General features: G+C 37.7%; 1 protein-coding gene across 4 annotated transcripts; it reads left to right on the top strand.

Annotated features, from left to right (window-relative positions):
- The first annotated feature begins 290 nt into the window (after positions 1 to 290).
- LOC106881524 (uncharacterized) lies at positions 291 to 14,773 on the top strand. 4 transcript variants are annotated; one of them, XM_052967762.2, is made up of 3 exons: positions 315 to 1,324; positions 1,846 to 1,991; positions 11,195 to 14,773. In XM_052967762.2, the coding sequence occupies exon 3, from the start codon at positions 11,511 to 11,513 to the stop codon at positions 13,008 to 13,010; it is 1,500 nt and encodes a 499-aa protein (XP_052823722.1). In that variant the 5' UTR covers positions 315 to 1,324; positions 1,846 to 1,991; positions 11,195 to 11,510; the 3' UTR covers positions 13,011 to 14,773. The 4 variants fall into 4 exon arrangements, 3 of the variants coding, with proteins under 3 accessions (XP_052823722.1, XP_052823723.1, XP_052823720.1); XR_008264107.2 differs by lacking the exon at positions 11,195 to 14,773 and adding an exon at positions 5,746 to 6,081 and having other exon boundaries at positions 291 to 1,991; XM_052967763.2 differs by lacking the exon at positions 1,846 to 1,991.
- Positions 14,774 to 22,451: the final 7,678 nt, after the last annotated feature.

Raw genomic sequence — 22,451 nt, 5'->3', positions numbered from 1 at the left:
ACTTAAACAACACTTTATTCAGGTGGTAAATATATATATCTTTAGCTCTTGTTGTTACAGCTTCTGTTGTGTGTGAGCATAGTTGTTGGGACGTTGCTATGTAGTTGTAAGCGAGCTGTCGAGTGTAAGTCCGAAAGATGTAGAGAGACAGCTTAACACGTCCAATGCTCATGGTCGGCCGACCGTAAAAGAGATAGAATTAAGCGGGAACGCGTGCTTGTTTAATTCCACGCATGCGTGAGACTACGCATGCGCACGGCGTTACTACAGATTTTTAGGGGACTGTACCTCTGAAAAACCTAAACCTTGTATATAATACGCACCCCTTCTCTAACTTGAGTCAAGGTCTATATAACGTCCTTAGTTTGTAAACATATACACGGTAACGTCCTTTATTATTATTGTATATATAACATAATGCAAACGTGTCGCTTTTTTGTTCACTTTGTTTGCAGAAAATCATGAAATAGCAGGTTAATCTTCAAGTTTAGGGGGGTAAAAAGTAAATAAAAATATTCAAGGGAAATAACTGAACGACTTACCAGTATTATCCGTTTTCTTTTAGCTGTTTATAAATAAACCACACACGTGTTTTTTTTTGTTTTTTTACTAAAACAGCATGCGACAGAAGGAGAAAACTTTGTCGATGGAAATGATAATGAAATTCAACAGATATTTATTAGATATTTATTCAAGGGTCAGCATGCAGTTCTAGAAACTCAACTACTCAACATTATACTCTTCAGAAATGGCAGCCAAAAAATAAACAAATGTTTTTCTTTTGGGGTTGAATTCCGCCAAAGAATGAACTGTAACGAACAGATTTCTTTTTTTTTTTTTACAGTGTTTACAGTACCATTCTTTCCCATCAATTCTGTCACCACGTGTAACAAGTCCGCATGGTACTAGACAATCGTCGCAGGTAAACTTATTCCTAAGCCGACGGCGCGCACACCATTCCAACATTCTGTGTCTTGAACTGCTGCATAACTCACTAATATTCCAATATTAATTCACGAGTGAGTATTTCATTTTCAGGAACAATAAGTTATTGTGCAGCCGGTCTTCCACGAGGCATTTTCGATCTCTCAGCCGGTACTATGATATTCAATCACGTGTGTGATTTATACATGTGGTGCTATGGGCTGTGATGAGCTATGTGTTGTTGGTGGAGAGAGATGAAGCAAATGGAAGTGAAGCCAGACCGGAAGTCGGCCACACGCGGTCGACAGCGAGCACGTGGAGGGGGGGTCGAAGACAGACGGATTACGGAGAAGACGTGTTTTGATCTGGAGTGATTGTTTACTCTGCCACGGTCGACAAGGTAAGGCCCCAGTGTTTCATTCTGTCTTTTGCTTCTTGTTGTCTTTTTCGTCCATCACACCACAATATATAAAGAGTTAACTTCAATCAAATCACGTGTGTGATTTATTTATAAACAGAGTAGTACGGATAATACTGGTAAAACGTTCAGTTACTTCCCTTGAATACTTTTATTTATTTTTTTACCCCCCTAAACTTGAAGATTACCAAATAAGCAGTAATAACGTCAGTGAAAAATAGATAGTAAGTAAATTGCCTTTACATATTTATCACTATCAGTTGCAAAAACAAAAACATTTATTCAAATTCACTTTCAGCATCAAGTAACTGTTCCATTTGTTCCTCCGTAAACAAACACTTCCGCGCATGCGTAATACAATAATGGTGATGTTCTTAACTGTTATAGGGGAATGTAAATATGTTTGCAGATTGTTTTTCTTACATGTTCTAAATACTTTTATTTTAATAAATGTTGCTTACTGCAAGTTATGGATGATTCTTTTATGACTTCATTGCTTTCAGGCTCACAAAATGCGTCTGAATAAACATTGCCGGACCGCAAATAGAGACTCGGACATTACTTAGAAAATATTTTTCATTTTTAACCTTATATATAGTACGTACTAGGAATTTTGGGGGAAAATGCGGATTATACTCGAGGATTTACGGTATGTGTGTTTGATTTTGTTTATATACCTCGAGCTGCTTCTAATTCGCATTTGACTATATATATATATATATATATATATATATATATATATATATATATATATATATATATATATGTGTGTGTGTGTGTGTGTGTGTGGTGCACCTTGTTTTAATATGCATATATTTATATCACTGAGATGCCCGTTTTTATATCCGCACATCAAAACTGAAGCTAAAAGGAATGACACCAAGTTCATTATGACAAAATACGAAACTATGGCTAAATTGTTAGCGGCATCATGAACGTTGATGTCCTAGAATAAAGTTGACAAAATTTTTTTAATTCTCCGCTTCAACAACGATATTATTTGTTTGACAAAAAGGTACAGGGCACTGATACATTCTGTACAGCTGATAACGGTAAGTTGATAAAGATATTACTCTTAAGCTGTAATAATGTGTGTAAATACTAGAATTATGTAAACTCTTTTACACTAATTACAGTAATGCAAAATTATGAAATACACAGTTATAATTATATTTAACGTCAATGAATTTTTTTAACCTTTTAGTTAGGAGAGGAAGCGGCCATGACGCATTACAGGGAAAGCAGGGAGGAACATATCTTCGAACCGGAAACCTCGTCCGAATCCTATACGAGAGTTGTGTTTTTATTTTTATACATCATATACAAGAAATGATATACATTACACACTAAATATGTTGGATGATGTCCCTCAGTTATTTATACTCTCCAGTAACAAAAATACACACTTTTTGTATATTTTCTTAGTTTTCATTCATTACTTGATCAAGTATGAGTAAGGTAATACTGCGAACAGAGAAGCTGAGATGTTGCAACAGTCATGTACCTTCACCGGCATACCAAAACATGTATGCTCCGCTCTGCCGACTTTGTTTCCTCATTTTCAGAAAAATGGATATCTTTTTTATAAAATTTTCAATTAATAACACGGTGGTGCATCAGCATGGCCGCAGCTCTGAGCTGAAACTTTGAAATGAAATGAAATAATGTGCTTCAGATGGTGTAGATTTCGATTATATCGGAATTTGCTGTGAAGCCCTTTTTTTTCTGACAGTCAGCTTTCTTTCCTCATAACTTTCAGAAAAATGGGCATTTTTGAAGGAAATTTTCAACAAATATCTTTCAAAGTGTGTAGATTGCGAGTATATCTACACATATCTAATACGGAAAAAAAAGGTAGACTCGTGCACATACATACTGATATACTTCACATAGGTAATCTTCCAGTATAGGGAGGTAAAAAAAAAGTAAATAGAAATACAAGGGAAATAACTTACGTCTTACTTGTATCATCCGTACTACTCAGAAATGTTTTTTTTTTTTAGCTGTTTATAAATAAATCGCACACGTGATTGAAGTTAACTGTTTATATATAAATCACACGTGGAGGTGTAATGACCCAGTGGTTAGGGCAGCGGACTCGCGGTTTCGATTCCCAGACCTGGCGTTGTGAGTGTTTATTGAGCGAAAACACGAGTGAGGATTTCGTTTTGAGGAACAATAAGTTGTGCAGCCGGTCTTCCACGAGGCATTTTCGATCTCTCATAAGAAACTACGATATTCAATCACGTGTGTGATTTATATATAAACAGATAACTTCAATCACGTGTGCGATTTATTTATAAACAGCAAAAAAATAACATTTCAGAGTAGTACGGATGATACTAGTAAGACGTAAGTTATTTCCCTTGTATTTTTATTTACTTTTTTACCTCCTTATACTGGAAGATTACCCTTCACATATATCTACAAAACGAAATTCGGAAATTCGCAAAAAATTATCTTCTCTTTCCAAGCTCTTTGTGGATTGAAGAATTATTTGCAGACTTTGTAAAGTAATGCCATCTTGTCATGGGATACTCTTTGATCAGGCCTTTTTAGTAAATTCTCAGAGTTCTTTCATTCAGAAGTCTCTTAAATCTAATTTTGCTGTTGGTCTTGGTATCCAATTCATTGGTAATACAGAGATATGTTGAAGACTGTCATAGGTTTTGCATATCATCATCATCATCATCATCATCGTTTAACGTCCGCTTTCCATGCTAGCATGGGTTGGACGATTTGACTGAGGACTGGTGCAACCGGATGGCTACACCAGGCTCCAATCTAATTTGGCAGAGTTTCTACAGCTGGATGCCCTTCCTAACGCCAACCACTCAGAGTGTAGTGGGTGCTTTTACGTGTCACCCGCACGAAAACGGCCACGCTCGAAATGGTGTCTTTTATGTGCCACCCGCACAAGAGCCAGTCCAGGGGCACTGGCAACGATCTTGCTCGAAAACCCTACAAGGCCAGTCAGGCGGTACTGGCAACGGTCACGCTCAGGATGGTACATCTTATGTGCCACCCGTACAAGAGCCAGTCCAGGGGCACTGGCAACGATCTCACTTGGCTTGCCGGGTCTTCTCACGCACAGCACATTTCCAAAGGTCTCGGCCAGTAGTCATCGCCTCGGTGAGGCCCAATGTTCGAAGGTCTTGACTCACCACCTCAGCCCAGGTCTTCCTGGGCCTACCTCTTCCACGGGTTCCCTCAACTGTTAGGGAGTGGCACTTTTTCACGCAGCTATCCTCATTCATTCTCACCACATGTCCAAACCAGCGCAATCGTCTCTCTTGCACACCACTACTGACGCTTCTTATGTTCAGCTTTTCTCTCAAGATACTTACACTCTGACGGGTATGCACATTTACATTACACATCCAGCGGAGCATACTGGCTTCATTCCTTGCGAGCTTACACATGTCCTCAGCAGTCACAGCCCATGTTTCACTGCCATGTAGCATGGCTGTTCGTATACATGCGTCATACAGTCTGCCTTTTACTCTGAGTGAGAGTCCCTTTGTCGCCAGCAGAGGTAAGAGCTCTCTAAACTTGGCCCAGGCTATTCTTATTCTAGCAGTTACACTTTCAGCGCACCCACCCCCACTACTAACTTGGTCACCCAGATAGCGGAAGCTATCAACTACCTCTAGTTTTTCTCCCTGGAATGAGATAGAAGTTGTTTCCTGTTTGTTTACAGTGTTTATTGCACCTGAACATCTGCCACATACAAAAACTAACTTTGTAGTTAATCTGCCTTTGATATTGCTGCACCTCTTATGTGTCCATAGCTTGCACCGGGTACATCTTATAGAGTTACTACCTACTCCTTTACTGCATACTGAGCAGGGCCATCTACCTGAAGGGGTTTGTGTTTTATCTACCTTCCTACTTATTAGGATTTTGGTTTTTGCTAGGTTGACTCTAAGGCCCTTCGATTCTAGTCCTTGCTTCCACACCTTAAACTTCTCCTCTAGTTCTGATAGTGACCTGTCTTGAATTCCTCCGTGATCGTCTGGAGGACTATGATAAATAGGAGGGGGCTGAGGACGTAACCTTGGTGAACCCCTACCTCTACCTGGAATTCATTACTGTACTCATTTCCAACCTTCACCTTACTGACAGCATCTCTGTACATGGCTCGCACAGCTCTCACTAACCATTCTTCTATCCCAAGTTTCCTCATTGACCTGCCTTTGTAGTGAGAACAAGTGTTGTTGCATTAAAAAATTATTAAGTTTTGTTTGTATATGTAGCGACCATGTAATTATTGACTCCCCACACTAATTTGTTGCAATTGGCTAAAATATCGATCAGTTATAGAACCCTCTGTTGTAATTCATTAAATGTTGTGTGGGAATTGGATTGAAAGTCCAATCATGTTTTGCATAATATATTTCAAGTGACAAATTTTGTATGTGTTCTGGAACCCACATTTTACCACGAGAGAGGTGAGAACAGTCATTGAAGCAAATTGCAGGAACCAGCCATGCAGAGAAGAATTGGCACACAACAAAGACATACAACTAAACTTAATCACCAGGATGATGGAGAAACGACAACCCTTCAGAACTTGTTAATGTTTTCATTGTGTCCAAACTACTGTACAAATTTTATGAAGCAATAAAGACTCAATGTTTCAAGATTGCCTTTCTTATTAATTCATATTCATCAAACACGTAACATGATATTGAACAATGAGATACATGCACACTTTGTGAAATTATATAAGAGGTTACCATTTCTGCTCCTAAAATAGATCTTTTAAAATTTGTAAAGATTTTCGATAAACACCCTGATGAATTTCTGGGTGTGCATGGAGGTTATGGCTATGGCTCCAGAAATGAAGAGGGGACAAGGTTACTGGAGTTTTGTGAAGCTCATGGCTTACTGGTCTGCAACACCAACTTCAGAGCATCTGCCAACCATCTGATCATTTATCAGTCTGGTGGCACACCAGCTAGGTCAACAATATCCTCACCAGACACAAGGACAGATATATGCTAGTAAATGCAAAATTTTTTCCAGGGGAAGAATGTATAATGTAATATAGGCTGTGGTTAGTGACTTCAGAGTTAGGACCTGAAGGATTCAGTGACAAGCCAATGTGAAAAGGAAGTTATGGAAGATCAAGGATCCTTCAAACAAATAGAAATTTAGAGATGTTCTTAATGAAGCCTTTGATGAGAAGAAGGAAGAGATAGAAGCATATGATGTGGAGGACAACTGGAAGTTCCTATGGGACAATCTACTGAGGGCAACAGGCCAAGTCCGTGGTTGGGGCAAAGTCTTTGCCACAGATTCAGAAAGCTTTTACCTCTGTTGACAACCAAAGGATTCTTTCTCTGCATACGAACTTCAATTCTACATGGTAGTGAGACATGGGTCCTGAATGCAGAGAGCATGTGAAAGCTAGAGAGGAATGAGGTTAGTATGCTCTGACAGAGTGTTAGTGTATTGAGAGAGAAGCTAGGCATAAGAGGATTTAGATGTAGTGTGCAAGAAAAGACTGCACTGGTTTGGTCATGTAATGCGGATGGATGCTGAAAGTTCCATAAAGAAGTGCCATTCACTCAAAGTGGATGAAACTAATGGAAGAGGGAGACTCAGGAAGACATGGGACAAAGTACTGAAGGATGACCTCAGAATGCTGAACCTTTCAGATGAGATGAAAAAGGACCAAAATACCTGGTGCCTTGCTGTACTGTACTTAAGAAGACCTGTCCTCCACAGCATAAGTTTTAAGGTCGCATCCCCTGGAGAAGAGGATTGGCTTGCAAGAGTCCTGTACTAGTGCCATGTAAAAAGCACTCATGTCAGTTCCATGTTAAAAGCACTTGTACCAGTGCCACATGAAAACACTCAGCACATACTGTATAGTGATTGGCATTGGGAAGGGTATCCAGCTGTTGATACCAAGCCAAACTAGACTGGAACCTGGTGCAGCTTCCCAGCTCTGGTCAAACTTTCCAACCCATGTCAGCATGGAAAACAGACGTTAAAGGATGATGATGATTTCATCAGTTTCACTGCCTGAGCCTTCTTTCTTTCCTTCTCCCTCTCAGTGTTCCTTAGCTTGCAGAGGTGTTTCTTAACATCATTATAGAGCAATTTTAACTGTCTTTTTTTTCTCACACCTGCCTCAATCCACCTACTCCTCAAAGATTTCTTCCATAAGGTAACTGTTCTTGCTATTGCCTCCTTTTACATTTTTTTTGTTGTTTCTACTTGGTGTGTCAAACATTTCCTCACCAATATTATAGATTGAATTATGGCAGTGAGCTGACTATTAGCATGCTGGGCAAGATGCTTAGTGGCATTTCATCCATCTCTATATTTTGAGTTCAAATTCTGCCAAGGTCAAGTTTGTCTTTCATCTTTTTGGAGTCTATAAAATAAATACCAGTTGAGCACTGGAGTTGATGTAATCAACTTCTCCCTCCCCTTGAAACTGTTGGCCGTTGCCAAATTGAAACCAATATTATACATTGGATTGGCAAATATCTGGTGCTCTTAATGATAAAATGCTTTTGATTTATTAAAGGAATAGATAGATAAATTTAATAAAAAACGACTATATGTATATATATATATGATACATATAGTTACATACGTTGTTATATACTCTGTGAAGCTCCTTCACGAAACCTGTAGTTTTAATGTTATAAGTTACCTCCCTGGCCCCAGCAGACAAAATGGAAAAGGTACTGCCCCTGTGGAGGGAGATGCACTGAAACAGCCACTCTGAGTCACAGGGCTCACACTTGCTGACACTCATCTCCACCTTGATAGCAGTGAATAGGGACATGTTCCAGGGGCCAAGAATGTCAGAAGTCTCCACCACCACAGGCTTGACCATAAACCCGTTGGAGAGTGACCGATACTTGGACAGCTTGCCTTTCTCAGCTTGATTAGCAGCAGAGCCTGGGCTGGTAGCTGACTGTGCCAAGTTGCTGTTGGAGAAGGTGTCACAGCATGTCACTTCCCAGATGAGGGCCCTGCAACCACAGAAGAGGAAAATTGTCATACTGTTTAGCCTTTTACCATCCCCTTCTGGTTTCATTTTGCAGTTTTTGTGTGTTGTGTGCGATTATATTTTTAAAATTAGTAGTTGAGCTAAAACTGATTTTTAAGTTATGTCTATTGAAGAGCTTACTATAACTATGGTTGACTGGAAAATGTCTATCTATCAGTGCTAAGAAATACTTACCTATATTAAAGGTGACTTCGGGGGAGTAGGAGTGTGTGAACCAGATTAGTTTTCCTATTCCTATGTTTCCTTTTCTTTATTATTGGACTGGTGACAGGTGTATAGGTTATTTCCTCGCTAAATCCACTATATTTTAGAGCCTTATTATATACTGGGGCAACGCTATTAAAAATGTCCTTGTTGGAGGAGAGGCTAGAAATTCTTTTGCTAATGTTTCTAATTAAATTTTTAAACACTATGGGGGGATGGCAGGAACCCACATTAATATAACTAAGTCTATTGTTGGGCTTCGTATAAGGTTTATAAATATTCTTATTTAGATCTAAGGATACATCCAAGAAACTGACAACCGTCAGGTTGGCATCTGTAGTTATGCTAAGACCGAAAGTTTGCATCAATTGGATAATGTCCTTCCTAAACCGATCCTGTGCTGGTCCATTGGTATTTGCGGTTAAAGCTAGGGCATCATCTTTGTAAATGGCAAAATATACATCAGGAAGTCTTGCCCAATGTATCAAGTAGGAATAGTCCAATGAGATCGCATATGCCTGCTCCATCATATGACCCCATGCTCACATCGAAAGCACCCTCTGTATCGGTAGTCTTGGCCCACTCTGCATTCTCACTGAAGAGTAAAGTCTTTCTAACATGGAAGATTATGTAGACAGGATAAGGACATACATTGTGTATGTGTGTTTGATAATATATATATATATATCACATTGAATGCACCTGTTCTTGTCCAGTCACTGATGTTAAGCAATGTCATGCCTAGTTAGTATTTAGATGGTCAACTGCTTGGAAAACCTAGGTACTGTAAGCATCTTTTTGAGAAAGTGATTATACTGGCAGTGCCCCAGTATGGCCACACTCTTTGGACAGAAATCCATAAAAGAATATATATCTGTACTTATATGTCTGTGTATGTATACAAATATGTATATAGATATTTTTCTTGAAGTTCATAGAAAATAATTGTAAACAAGACTCAGGAGAATCACAACTTTCCAGCATCTGAGCATTCTTGTTATTATGTTTCTGTTGAAATTTAATGCCTTTTTTTCAATTAAGCTTGAAAACATTAAAGTACTTCATAAAATATATTTGTCATCATAAATCTGATGTCCCCCCCCCCTGTTTTAATTCCTATTTTTCATCAACAATTTTAACAAATCAGTTAATAATATTTTCTTGTTCATTGTTCACAACTTTCTGGCAACATTCTACTAGCTTGTCAAAACCTTAATGGTAGAAATCACCTGGGTCTTGACTCAAAGAATTAAAAATTCATCAACCCACATTTTCAGCTCCACATCATTGTTGGAGAATGACCAAAAATGATGATAATCAGAAGAATACAGTGGGTGTGGTAGAACTTCTTAACAGCTCTTGAATAGCATTTTTAGTCAAATTAGTGGTATTGGATGGAGATCACTCTTTCCTCTGCTTCATATTGAAATAGAGACACCATTTTCATCACGTGACAGTACAATAAAGAAATCTCTGTCTCCTCAACTAGCCTGGTGTCAAGTGAGCAGACTGGCAGTGATAGAGGAGTGCTGGCATTTGTCTCTTTGGTTCAGAGCATATGGCATCCAAGCCCTGAATTTTTTAACTTTACCCATTGAATGAAAGTGATATGTCTATCACTTTTATAGTATTATGACAGCATCACAACTGCAGGGCCACTTCTCTAGTGGTTTGGTATGGATCTTCGTGGGTGAGCTCATTCAATTGTTTTTCAATGCAGTGTATAAGTCAGATGGACTACAAAGAATTTGTTAAGTTAAATTTCCCCTCCCTGAAATCTAGAAACCATTTCTTTACGGTTCTTTTAGTAATAATGATTTCTCCATAACAACACAAATGTCTTGGGTGGTTTTGACAGCTTTGGAAGCTTGATTGAAAGTGAAGAGAAGCAGGTGTTGCAAATGCAAATTTGTTTCTACTTGGCATTTTATTGTCATATGTTTGAAAAGAGGTAAAAGTCATTCGAATTTCAATAATGATAAGCAAAAGTTGCTGAGGAAGGCTAAAGTTACTAAAACAAAATCAATAAAAATATTTTTGTGTGCCAATTGAAAGAAACAGTCAAATTTATTTGACAGTCTAATTGTTCACTTTAAAATAGTTTTCTTGTATCATAGAATCAGGGGCAAACTCAGGCTGGTTGGTATCAAAAAGATCAACAAGATTTATATCAGGTACATTTTTGTTTATATCAGGTACATTTTGTTAATATCAGGTACATTTTGTTAATAATTTGTTTCTATTTGTTTGATCTTGTGTAATTCATAGCACCCCTGAAAACATGACTTTGATGCCTACTCACTCAGAACTGACTTAAATTTGAGCAACAGCAAATGATGTTTCTGGATATAAAAGAATGTTATCCTCCACTTTTCTTAGTTTAACATATATAATTTCACACAATATGAAGGTGTAGCTGTAGCCAGTAAATATGTAGACTTCTTATAAGGTTGTATGATGTAATTTTAATAACTACTTACAGAGTAAAGTTCAAATGTTCTGCTAATGATTTATATTTACAGTTTATCAATATAGTATTGTAGTAAATGTCCACTGTTGAATCTCTCCTTTTTAGCTGTTCTCTATATCTCATACTGTTTTCTCTGTTTCAGAATATCAGATGACATTGGAGTAAAAGAAATTTTTACTTAGATACATCATATTCAACAAAAAAGGAAGGTATTACACTGAATCCATATAACCCTGTTTATGTAAATTCTTGGTGAATTACTATCTGGAATCTGTACAGGATTAACTTGGACAAATTTATAGAGTTTGCAGTATCTTTAGATACTGATAAAAACACTGTAAAAATATTAGTTAGGAATAAAGTATGAAAACAAAAAGACATATGATATAATGTGTTGAAAGAAGAAAAATTATGGAAAATGAATTGAGAACCGTGTTAAATGCATAACAGAGTCTAAAATGAATGATCTTCCTGATGTGATGCTGAAAGATACAAGAAAAACATCATTCCATTGTGATATCTGTGATAAGTCATTCTCTCAAAAAGCTAATCTCTTTACTCATAAACGTATTCACATTGGAGAAAAACCATATTGCTGTGATATCTGTGGTAAATCTTTCACTCGAAATAATGTCTTGACTACTCACAGACGCATTCATACAGGAGAAAAGCCATATCATTGTGATATCTGTGGTAAATCATTCTCTCGAACATGTGAAGTAACTACTCACAAACGCATTCATACAGGAGAGAAGCCATATCATTGTGATATTTGTGGTAAATCATTCTCAGAAGGAGGTACCTTAACTAAACACAAACGTATTCATACAGGAGAAAAACCATATTGCTGTGATATCTGTGGTAAATCATTCTCTCGAAGTAATGTCTTAACAACTCACAAATATATTCATACAGGAGAGAAGCCATATCACTGTGAGATCTGTGGTAAATCATTCTCTCGAACAAGTGAATTAACTACTCACAAACGTATTCATACAGGAGAAAAACCATATCACTGTGGTGTCTGTGGTAAATCATTCTCTGAAGGAGGTAACCTAACTAAACACATTCGTATTCATACAGGACAGAAAGCATTTCATTGTGATATCTGTGGTAAATCATTCTTTCAAAGAGTTCACTTAACTTCTCACAGATATATTCATACAGGAGAGAAGCCACATCATTGTGATATCTGTGGAAAATCTTTCTCTGAAAAGAGTCACTTGACTAAACACAATTGTATTCATACTGGAGAGAAACCATATCATTGTGATATCTGTGGCAAATCTTTCTCTCAAACAAGTCAATTAATTATACACAACAGATGTACCCATACAAGAAAGCACCTGTGTCACTGTGAAATCTGTGGTAAATCATTCTCTGAAACAAGTTACCTAGCTTCTCACATACGTGTTCATACAGGAGAGAAGCCATATCATTGTGATGTCTGTGGAAAATCATTCTCTGTAAGAAGTAGTTTAACTACTCACAAACATATTCATACAGGGGAAAAACCATACCACTGTGATGTCTGTGGTAAATTATTCTCAGTAAAAAGTCACTTAACTAAACACAATCGCATTCATACAGGAGAGAAGCCCTACTGCTGTGATATCTGTGGTGTAGCATTCACTCAGACAGGTCATTTAACTACTCACAAGTATATTCATACAGGTGAGAAACCTTATCACTGTGATATCTGTGGTAAATCATTCTCTCAAACAAGTCATTTAACTATTCATAAATATATTCATACAGGGCAGAAACCATATCATTGTGATATCTGTAATAAATCATTCTCTCAAAATAGTGACCTAACTAAACACAAACGTGTTCATACAAGTGAGAAACCATTTCATTGTGATATTTGTGGTAAGTCATTCTCTGAAGGAAGTGTCTTAACTAAACACAAATACATTCATTTACGAGAAAAATCATATCTTGGTGATATATGGTAAATCACTTTGTAGTAAATTAACTTAACCACTAAAGTGTTCATACAAGAGATGAGCCTTATTGTTGTAATGGTATGTTGTCAATCATTTTCTTATAGATATACCTTTACTACTCATGAACATATTCATCCAGGAGAGAAACTGTTACTGGGATATTTGTGGTATAATATTTCTCAAAAAAAAAACAATCACTTAACTATACAAGGTTTTATCAAAATGTATCAGGACTGTTGCTATAAAAAGAAAACTAAATCACATATCAATTTGGCTTTTAATATCCTATGAAGTAGTCTCCTTCTGAAGCCACACACTTCATCCAATATCATTTCCATTAATGGGAGCATTCCAGTAAATCTTTTTTTGGGAATGCCATTTTGCATTCTCTTGCATTTCCTTGATCAAAAAGTATAGTAATGGAGCTAAAGAATGCAGAATGAAGTCACTTCACACAGATTGACCTTGGACTCTGTCAAGCATTCACACTAAGTTATAATGTTCTCATTCACTTCTATTGTTCATAGCAGTGCTTGGAAAATCTCAACCTCTCTGAGCCTGAAGCAAGCACAAATGAGTTAAAGCAATGTGAAGTTTTCTTCAACTACAAGGGCATTGTTCATTATCAGTATGCTCCACCTGGTCAGAAAGTAAACAAGGAGTACTACAGTGACATTTTGCAGCATTTACAGGATGGTGTTCATTGGAAAAGGACAAAATTGCATGTGTTCAATGAGTGACAGTTCCACCATGACAACACACCTGTTCATTCACCGCAGCTTGTCCAGCAGTTTTTGGTCAAGCACAATGTTCCCCAGGTTTGACAACCACCATATTTCCCAGATCTCACCCCTTGTGGCTTTTTCTCTTTCCAAAAAGCAAATCCCATTTGAAAGGGACAAGTTCAAGACATCAAGGAAATTCAAGAGAATGCACTGAGCCAGTTCCTCACTATCCCCAAAAAAGGAGTTCCAGGAATGCTTCCATCAATGGAACTGATACTGGATAAAGTGTGTAGCCTCAGAAGGGGACTAATTCGAAGGAGATTAAATACCCAATTGATATTTGTTGTAGTTTTTGTTTTTATAGCACCAGTCCTAATACTTTTTCATCAGACCTCATATATATGTGTGTGTGAGTGTGTATGAATATGTATTCTCACAAGACAGCAACTCTATCGATGACAAAAATTATTCTATGAAAAATAACTCTTCTATAACCAAGAAAAAAGTATGTGATAAAAAGCTCCCAAAATTATATTTTATATAATCACAATTATATCTACATTTCTAAGGTAACTTGCCGCTCTGATATTTTTAATAACTTATGTATATAATAATGTGTGTATCCTATCAGAGAACAATTCTCATATTTGTTGAAATTTATAGAATTTTATAATATTCTTATTTATAGCATAATTCCTTATAAAGCTGAGTGGTATAATTTGTGAATCGTTATCTTTGTTGGTATATCAATAGCCGTTCTCCTTGTTGATATAGGCTGGACATGTCTGTCATGCAAGATATCACTATATTTCCTCAAACTTTCCTCATCTTCAGTTCTGAAGCCAAGATCTTAGGTTTTTTTGTTTTTTTTTTTTAGTTATTAAGAATATTTACAAAGAATGATAAACAGGATCTCAGTTTTTTTCTCTTTTAACTTGTAACTTTTTTCATCTTAACTCTGAAACCCAATATCTTGAATATTTTTGAGTTAAGAATATTTACACAGAATGATAACTTAAAATTTAAATAAAGCTGGTTTATTCCTAATTTTTCTTTTACTTTCATTTTACATTGTGTCAACACAAACATAAACTATAGAATTTACAAACTTAGTCAATGTATAATAAAAGTTACATATTTCTCTTAATGATCTTTACTAACTGTTCACTCTATAGCTGTACAATTTATTGATAATTAATATTAGAGGTTATACTGCAGTGAATAAAATATAAATAATGGGATAACTATACATTTTAAATTATATACATGTTTAGGAGAGTGGGTTATATATCTTTAGATATACACCTAACTCTCCTACATTAAATTGGAAGAGGACCGAACGCAGAAACTCCAAACTGATCAACAACAACAAATATTTATTGTTCGGTGTAAAAGGTAAACAGCATCTAATTGTCCGGTTTAGAGTAGCCTGAAATGTTGGTTGTACGGTTCTTCGTGCCGGTGTCGTTATAAAGACAACTTGGTTCAACCACATTCAAATGGGAGAGCTTGCTTAGACGTCTTGCTTGGTCGCTGTCTGCCTTGGTAAGAGACAGAATCGAAGCGGGAACGCTTCGATGTTTAAACTCACGCATGCGTGGTTAAAGATTCAGCAATGGCGCCTATGCTTTTTTTGGCGCTAATATGACGTCACTACACATGTAATCTTCTTACTTTCCATCTCCAACTGTTTCTCTGTTTATCTTTCCCATTTCTTTTAATTTTTCCACAGTGAGATATATTAGACTAAAACATAAGCCTCTCTTTGTTTTGCTCTTTCACTCCTGGATTACACCCTAAGTTCTTAATCAGTGCTAAACTCCTGTCTCTTTTTGCCTAAAACAAAAAGAAATCTCAGACTGTCACTGTATCTGTTTGTCCCCCTCCACTCTCTCACACCTTCCTCACTTAGTCAAATTAAATATATTTCCTTATTGAGGTCAAAGAAACAGGTAGATTCAGACAAATAGTCAAAAATGACATTTTCAAAATTAGATGAAGTTTGCAGGCTGCAAAAGATTTGATTATTTCTAGTATCATGGAAGATAGCCCAAAACTCCCCACCTAAAAATTTAATTTAGGAGGCTTTGAAAAGCAATATGGATTCCAGAGATCAATGACTCAAATAGAGAGGAAAAAGAACAAATTTGTTTTTATGCCCTTATCAAGATGTATCCAAGTTTAATGAATGGCATAATAAAATATATAGATAGTGAAGTTTTGGGTAAAGTACTCAAGTTACACGGAGGGCCAGAAAAACTAAGATGATGCTGTGAGGAAGATGATATTTCAGCAATAACTCTAAAGACAACAATGGTAGTCAAGAAACCAAACAAGGTGAAACCAAATTTGTTACCTAGGAATAAAAAGTGAATTGCTCAAAAGCAATCCAAACAATCTGACCAACAGATATAGGCTTGGAAAGAAAGAGTTCAAAAGAAAGGCAGACACAACCCTATCTAAAGAGTACCTGCTGGTCTGAAGACATGAACTGTTATTCTGCCTGCATCAGGCCCAGTAAAAGTTGTGCTGCATGGTCTCACTCTGCCCCCCCCCCACCACCACCAATAGACAGTAACTTAAACTTTCAAAGTAATTGATGACTCATCAATAAAGAAGGAAATTCCAAACAAAGCAAGTGCTAACAACCTACTTAAGAGTACATGTTGCACACACTGAATTCCATAAAAAGACAATATGGAGATGTGGTGCAAAATGTAGCAACTGAATATCAATGTTTCTTTATGTAGAGCATACTTGGAAGCTAACTTCCAAGATAGATACAGAGTGAAAGCCAAGGATACCTTCATGCATGACCACCAGAAACAATACAGCTTAACCATCACAGCCATCTACCCACCATTATAATAGTACTACTGTTGAACTTCAGAAGACACTTATAACATCATCATCATCATCAACATCATCATCGTTTAACGTCTGCTTTCCATGCTAGCACGGGTTGGACGATTTGACTGAGGACTGGTGAAACCAGATGGCTACACCAGGCTCCAATCTGATTTGGCAGAGTTTCTACAGCTGGATGCCCTTCCTAACGCCAACCACTCAGAGAGTGTAGTAGGTGCTTTTACGTGCCACCGGCACGAAGGCCAGTCAGGCGGTACTGGCAACGGCCACGCTCAAAATGGTGTATTTTATGTGCCACCCGCACAAGAGCCAGTCCAGGGGCACTGGCAACGATCTCGCTCAAAAATCCTTACACATGTCACGGGCACAAGTGCCAGAAAGGCGATGCTGGGCACAGGTGCTATCCCAATTTCGCTTTCGCTTGCCCCAATAAGTCTTCGCAAGCTGAGTTTCGTGTCCAATGAAGGAGATGACGTTGGCATGGGTGCCAGTCGTCGAATTTAGTTCGATTTCGATTTCACTTGCATCAACAAATCTTCACAAGCGGAGTTTAGTGTCCAATGTAGGAAAGGTATGCATAAGTGGGCTGGCTACACCCCTGGCAGAGGCCTTGGATTTAGGTCTCACTTGGCTTGCTGAGTCTTCTCACACACAGCATATTTCCAAAGGTCTTGGTTAGAAGTCATCGCCTCGGTGAGGCCTAATGTTTGAAGGTCTTGCCTCACCACCTCAGCCCAGGTCTTCCTGGGCCTACCTCTTCCACGGGTTCCCTCAACTGTTAGGGTGTGGCACTTTTTCACGCAGCTATCCTCGTCCATTCTCACCACATGTCCATACCAGCGCAATCGTCTCTCTTGCACACCACAACTGATGCTTCTTATGTTCAGCTTTTCTCTCAAGATAATTACACTCTGTCGGGTATGCACACTGACATTACTCATCCATCGGAGCATACTGGCTTCATTCCTTGCAAGATTACGCATGTCCTCAGCAGTCACAGCACATGTTTCAATGCCATGTAGTGTGGCTATTCGTACACATGCGTCATACAGTCTGCCTTTTACTCTGAGTGAGAGTCCCTTTGTCGCCAGCAGAGGTAAGAGCTCTCTGAACTTTGTCCAGGCTATTCTTATTCTAGCAGTTACACTTTCAGCGCACCCATCCCCACTACTAACTTGGTCACCCAGATAGCGGAAGCTATCAACTACCTCTAGTTTTCCTCCCTGAAATGAGACAGAAGTTGTTTCCTGTTTGTTTACAGTGTTTATTGCACCTGAACATCTGCCATATACAAAAACTAACTTCCTAGTTAACCTGCTTTGATATTGCTGCACCTCTTATGTGTCCATAGCTTGCACTGGGTACATCTTATAGAGTTACTACCTACACCTTTTCTACATATTGAACAGGACCATCTACCTGAAAGGGTTTATGTTTTATCTACCTTCCTACTTATTAGGACTTTGGTTTTAGCTAGTTTGACTCTAAGGCCCTTCGATTCTAGTCCCTGCTTCCACACCTTAAACTTCTCCTCTAGTTCTGATAGTGACTCAGCATAGAGAATTCCTCTGTGATCGCCTGGAGGACTATGATAAATAGGAGGGGGCTGAGGACAGAACCTTGATGGACCCCTACCTCTACACGGAATTCATTACTGTATCCATTTCCAACCCTTACCTTACTGACAGCATTTCTGTACATGGCTCGCACAGCTCTCACTAACCATTCTTCTATCCCAAGTTTCCTCATTGCCCACCAGATAAGGGATCAGGGGACCCTGTCAAAGGCTTTCTCCATGTCAACGAAAGCCAGATACAGAGGTTTATCCTTCGCTAGGTATTTCTACAGCAGCTGTCTTACCAGAAATATGGCATCAGTGGTGCTTTTACCTGGCACGAACCCAAACTGCATCTCATCTAAATTGATTCGCTCCCTAATTAGTTGGGCTATGACCCTCTCCGTGACTTTCATTACCTGATCTAACAGCTTGATGCCTCTGTAATTATTTGTATCTAAAGCGTCACCTTTAACGTTGTAGCAGTTGACTATGGTGCTGCTACACCAGTCATTTGGTATGACTCCTTCGTGTATCACCTGGTTCGTAATACGGGTGACTAGGCTATAGCCAACACTGCCACATATTTTGAGCATGTCTGCAGTAATTCCTGATGGGCCTGGGACTTTCACTGTCTTCATACTCTTAATTGCTTTATCTACCATGGTACTGTCAACTTGGATAGCTGGTCCCTCTGTTGCGTCGACATACAGTAGACTCTCTTTCTCCCATTCATTCTCTTTAATGAGCAATCTATCATAGTGGCATCTCCAGACCTCTTTCTTTGCAGCCTCATTTAGTGCAAGCATACCATCATCCATGCGAACACATGTCTCTCCTACGACATCACTATTCTCTCTCCTACACTGTCTTGCAACACGAAATACCTCAAGTCTTTGGTTCTCACGGCGCAGAACATTGGCAAATTTTTTCTTATCTGCTTCCCCTCTGGCTAAATAAACCTGTCGCCTAGCTTCCCTTCTGGCACATTGGTACAATTCCCTGCTACCACCGTTCTTCCAGTCCTTCCAAGCCTGTTTCTTCTGTCTAATAGCCCTGTCTACCTCCTTGTTCCTCCACCACGTTACTCTGGGTCGAGAGGGGACTTTACACCACCCACAGATCTGGTCGGTGGCTCTCAGCAGGTTGTCCCGCAGAAATCTCCAATTGTCTTCTACGTTGTATGATGCTATATCCCCTTCTATTTCGTCAAATGCTTCGAGTAACTTGTCTCTAAGTCTCTGTCCATTTGCAGGGTCTTTAAGCTTCCACACCCTTCTCCTCCAGGCCAGTCTACATCTGGGCACCCATTTTGCCTTGATCCCAAAGTCGCTAACTACTAATCTGTGTTGAGGGGTACATTCTTTGCCAGGGAAGGTTTTGGCATTTATAAGCCGCCCTTTTTCCCTATTTCTGGCGAGGATGTAGTCGATTTGGCTAGAGTGTCTGCCGGATTGGTAGGTAACTAGGTGACAGGCAGGTTTCCTGAAGTTGGTATTGCAAACCATAAGATCGGTTGCATTACAGAACTCCAGCAGTCTGGTTCCCTCCTCGTTGCGGGAACCGAAGCCATAGCCTCCATGTATGCCATGGAAGCCTCCAGCATGACGTCCGACATGACCAGCAAAAATTAAATTTTCTGTGAGAGACACCTTGCCACATGTAATCAAGCACTTTTATGCGTGTGTGTGTGTGTCCCTATATATATATATATATATATATATATATATAGTAAAATAAGGATTCAGATAGAATCAAGTACTTGGAAAGATATGCAGCAGGTAGGGTTGGATAAACCTGTGCTTCCAGCCTATGAGTGGTAAGTATCAAATAAGATAATCCAGTTGTGTACACAGAGAAAACCAACCCTATGTGTATTTAGCACCTGGAGACTGGTCCAAATCACATGTTATGTTGAATAGTATGTCTTTGGTATACTTTAGGGTGTCCAACAAGTCGTAAATCTCCATGGTGTATTATAATACAATAGATAATAGTCACCTCATTACAGCTGTTTCTTATGTATCTTTTTGATAGAAGGATGAGACCATTGCTCCATTACAAAAACCTGTAATTATCAGATGAAATTAGTTGGCTCGACAGACTTCAGCCACATCCCTGCTGTATTCCTGGGATATTCTTTTGTTTGTAAAATTACGTTTCATCTGATGATTATGGTTTTTTGTTATGGAGTAGTGTTCTCATTCTTCTATTAAGAAGATGTATAAGAAACAGCAGAAATGTGCTGACTACTATCCATCATATATTATTATTCATTTGAATATATATATATATATATATATATATTGTGATGCAAACAGTAAAAATAAAACTCAAAACATGAGTATATATACAGATATTTTTATTGATATTGAGTCAAGGGCTGAGAGTTTCATGTGCTCATACTTATCAAACTAATCACAGATTGAGGAGTTGTAAGTTCATAAACTAGTGATAATACTATTTCCCTGAAGAGTTCTGGAACAAATTGTAACAACAATTACAATATCACATGGACAAGTCATATTTCTCAAATTTATGTGTACTTACACAAACATCAATGTTAGTTTTGGTGAATATAAATACAGTGTATATATAGATATATAATGTGTGTACATATCCTCATCATCGTCGTTTAACGTCCGCTTTCCATGCTAGCATGGGTTGGACGATTTGACTGAGGACTGGTGAAACCAGATGGCTACACCAGGCTCCAATCTGATTTGGCAGAGTTTCTACAGCTGGATGCCCTTCCTAACGCCAACCACTCAGAGAGTGTAGTGGGTGCTTTTACGTGCCACCGGCACGAAGGCCAGTCAGGTGGTACTGGCAACGGCCACGCTCAAAATGGTGTATTTTATGTGCCACCTGCACAAGAGCCAGTCCAGGGGCACTGGCAACGATCTCGCTCGAAAATCCTTACACATGTCACGGGCACAAGTGCCAGAAAGGCGATGCTGGGCACAGGTGCCATCCCGATTTCACTTTCGCTTGCCCCAACAAGTCTTCGCAAGCTGAGTTTCGTGTCCAATGAAGGAGATGACGTTGGCATGGGTGCCAGTCGTCGAATTTAGTTCGATTTAGATTTCATTTGCCTCAACAGGTCTTCGCAAGTGGAGTTTAGTGTCCAATGAAGGAAGTTAAGCATAAATGGACTGGCTGAGGCTTTAGATTTAGGTCTCACTTGACTTGCCGGGTCTTCTTACGCACAGCATATTTCCAGTTGGCAGAGTTTCTACAGCTGGATGCCCTTCCTAACTCCAACCACTCAGAGAGTGTAGTGGGTGCTTTTACGTGCCACCGGCATGAAGGCCAGTCAGGTGGTACTGTCAACGGCCATGCTCAAAATGGTGTACTTTATGTGTGTCCCGCACAGGAGCAGTCCAGGGGCACCGGCAACGATCTCACTCGTAAGTCCTTACACATACCGCGTGCACAAGTGCCAGAAAGGCGAATAGAAAAAAAAATATACATATATATATATATATATATATACACATATACATATATATGTATACAATATATATACACGTGTGTGTGTATATGTATATATATATATGTATATAATCATAAATATATAGGGATTGACAGTAACCTGCTTCTCCAACATACTGTCAATCCCTATATATTTATGATTATAAATGTTTTTTACCGAAAAGGTTTTTTCATACTGAGCTACCCGGCAAAATTGTTAATTATTAATTTTATTACTTGACGATTCCCTGCCCTCATTTCTTGTATATTATATATATATATATATATATACACATATATATATATATATATATATATATATATATATATATATATATATATATATATATATATATATATATATACATATATATATATATATATATGTGTATATATATATATATATATATATATATATATATATATGTGTATATATATATATATATATATATATATATATATATGTGTATATATATATATATATATATATATATATATATATATATGTGTATATATATATATATATATATATATATATATATATATATGTGTATATATATATATATATATATATATATATATATATATATATATATGTGTATATATATATATATATATATATATATATATATATATATGTGTATATATTATATATATATATATATATATATTATATATATATATGTGTATATATATATATATATATATATATATATATATATATATAATATGTGTATATATATATATATATATATATATATATATATATATATGTGTATATATATATATATATATATATATACATATATATATATATATATATATATA

Source organism: Octopus bimaculoides, chromosome 5 (assembly GCF_046866305.1).
Source record: "Octopus bimaculoides isolate indiv1 chromosome 5, ASM4686630v1, whole genome shotgun sequence".
Classification (NCBI taxonomy): domain Eukaryota; kingdom Metazoa; phylum Mollusca; class Cephalopoda; order Octopoda; family Octopodidae; genus Octopus; species Octopus bimaculoides.
The sequence above is the reverse complement of the archived record's forward strand: the minus strand, read 5'-3'. Positions and strand labels throughout refer to the sequence as shown.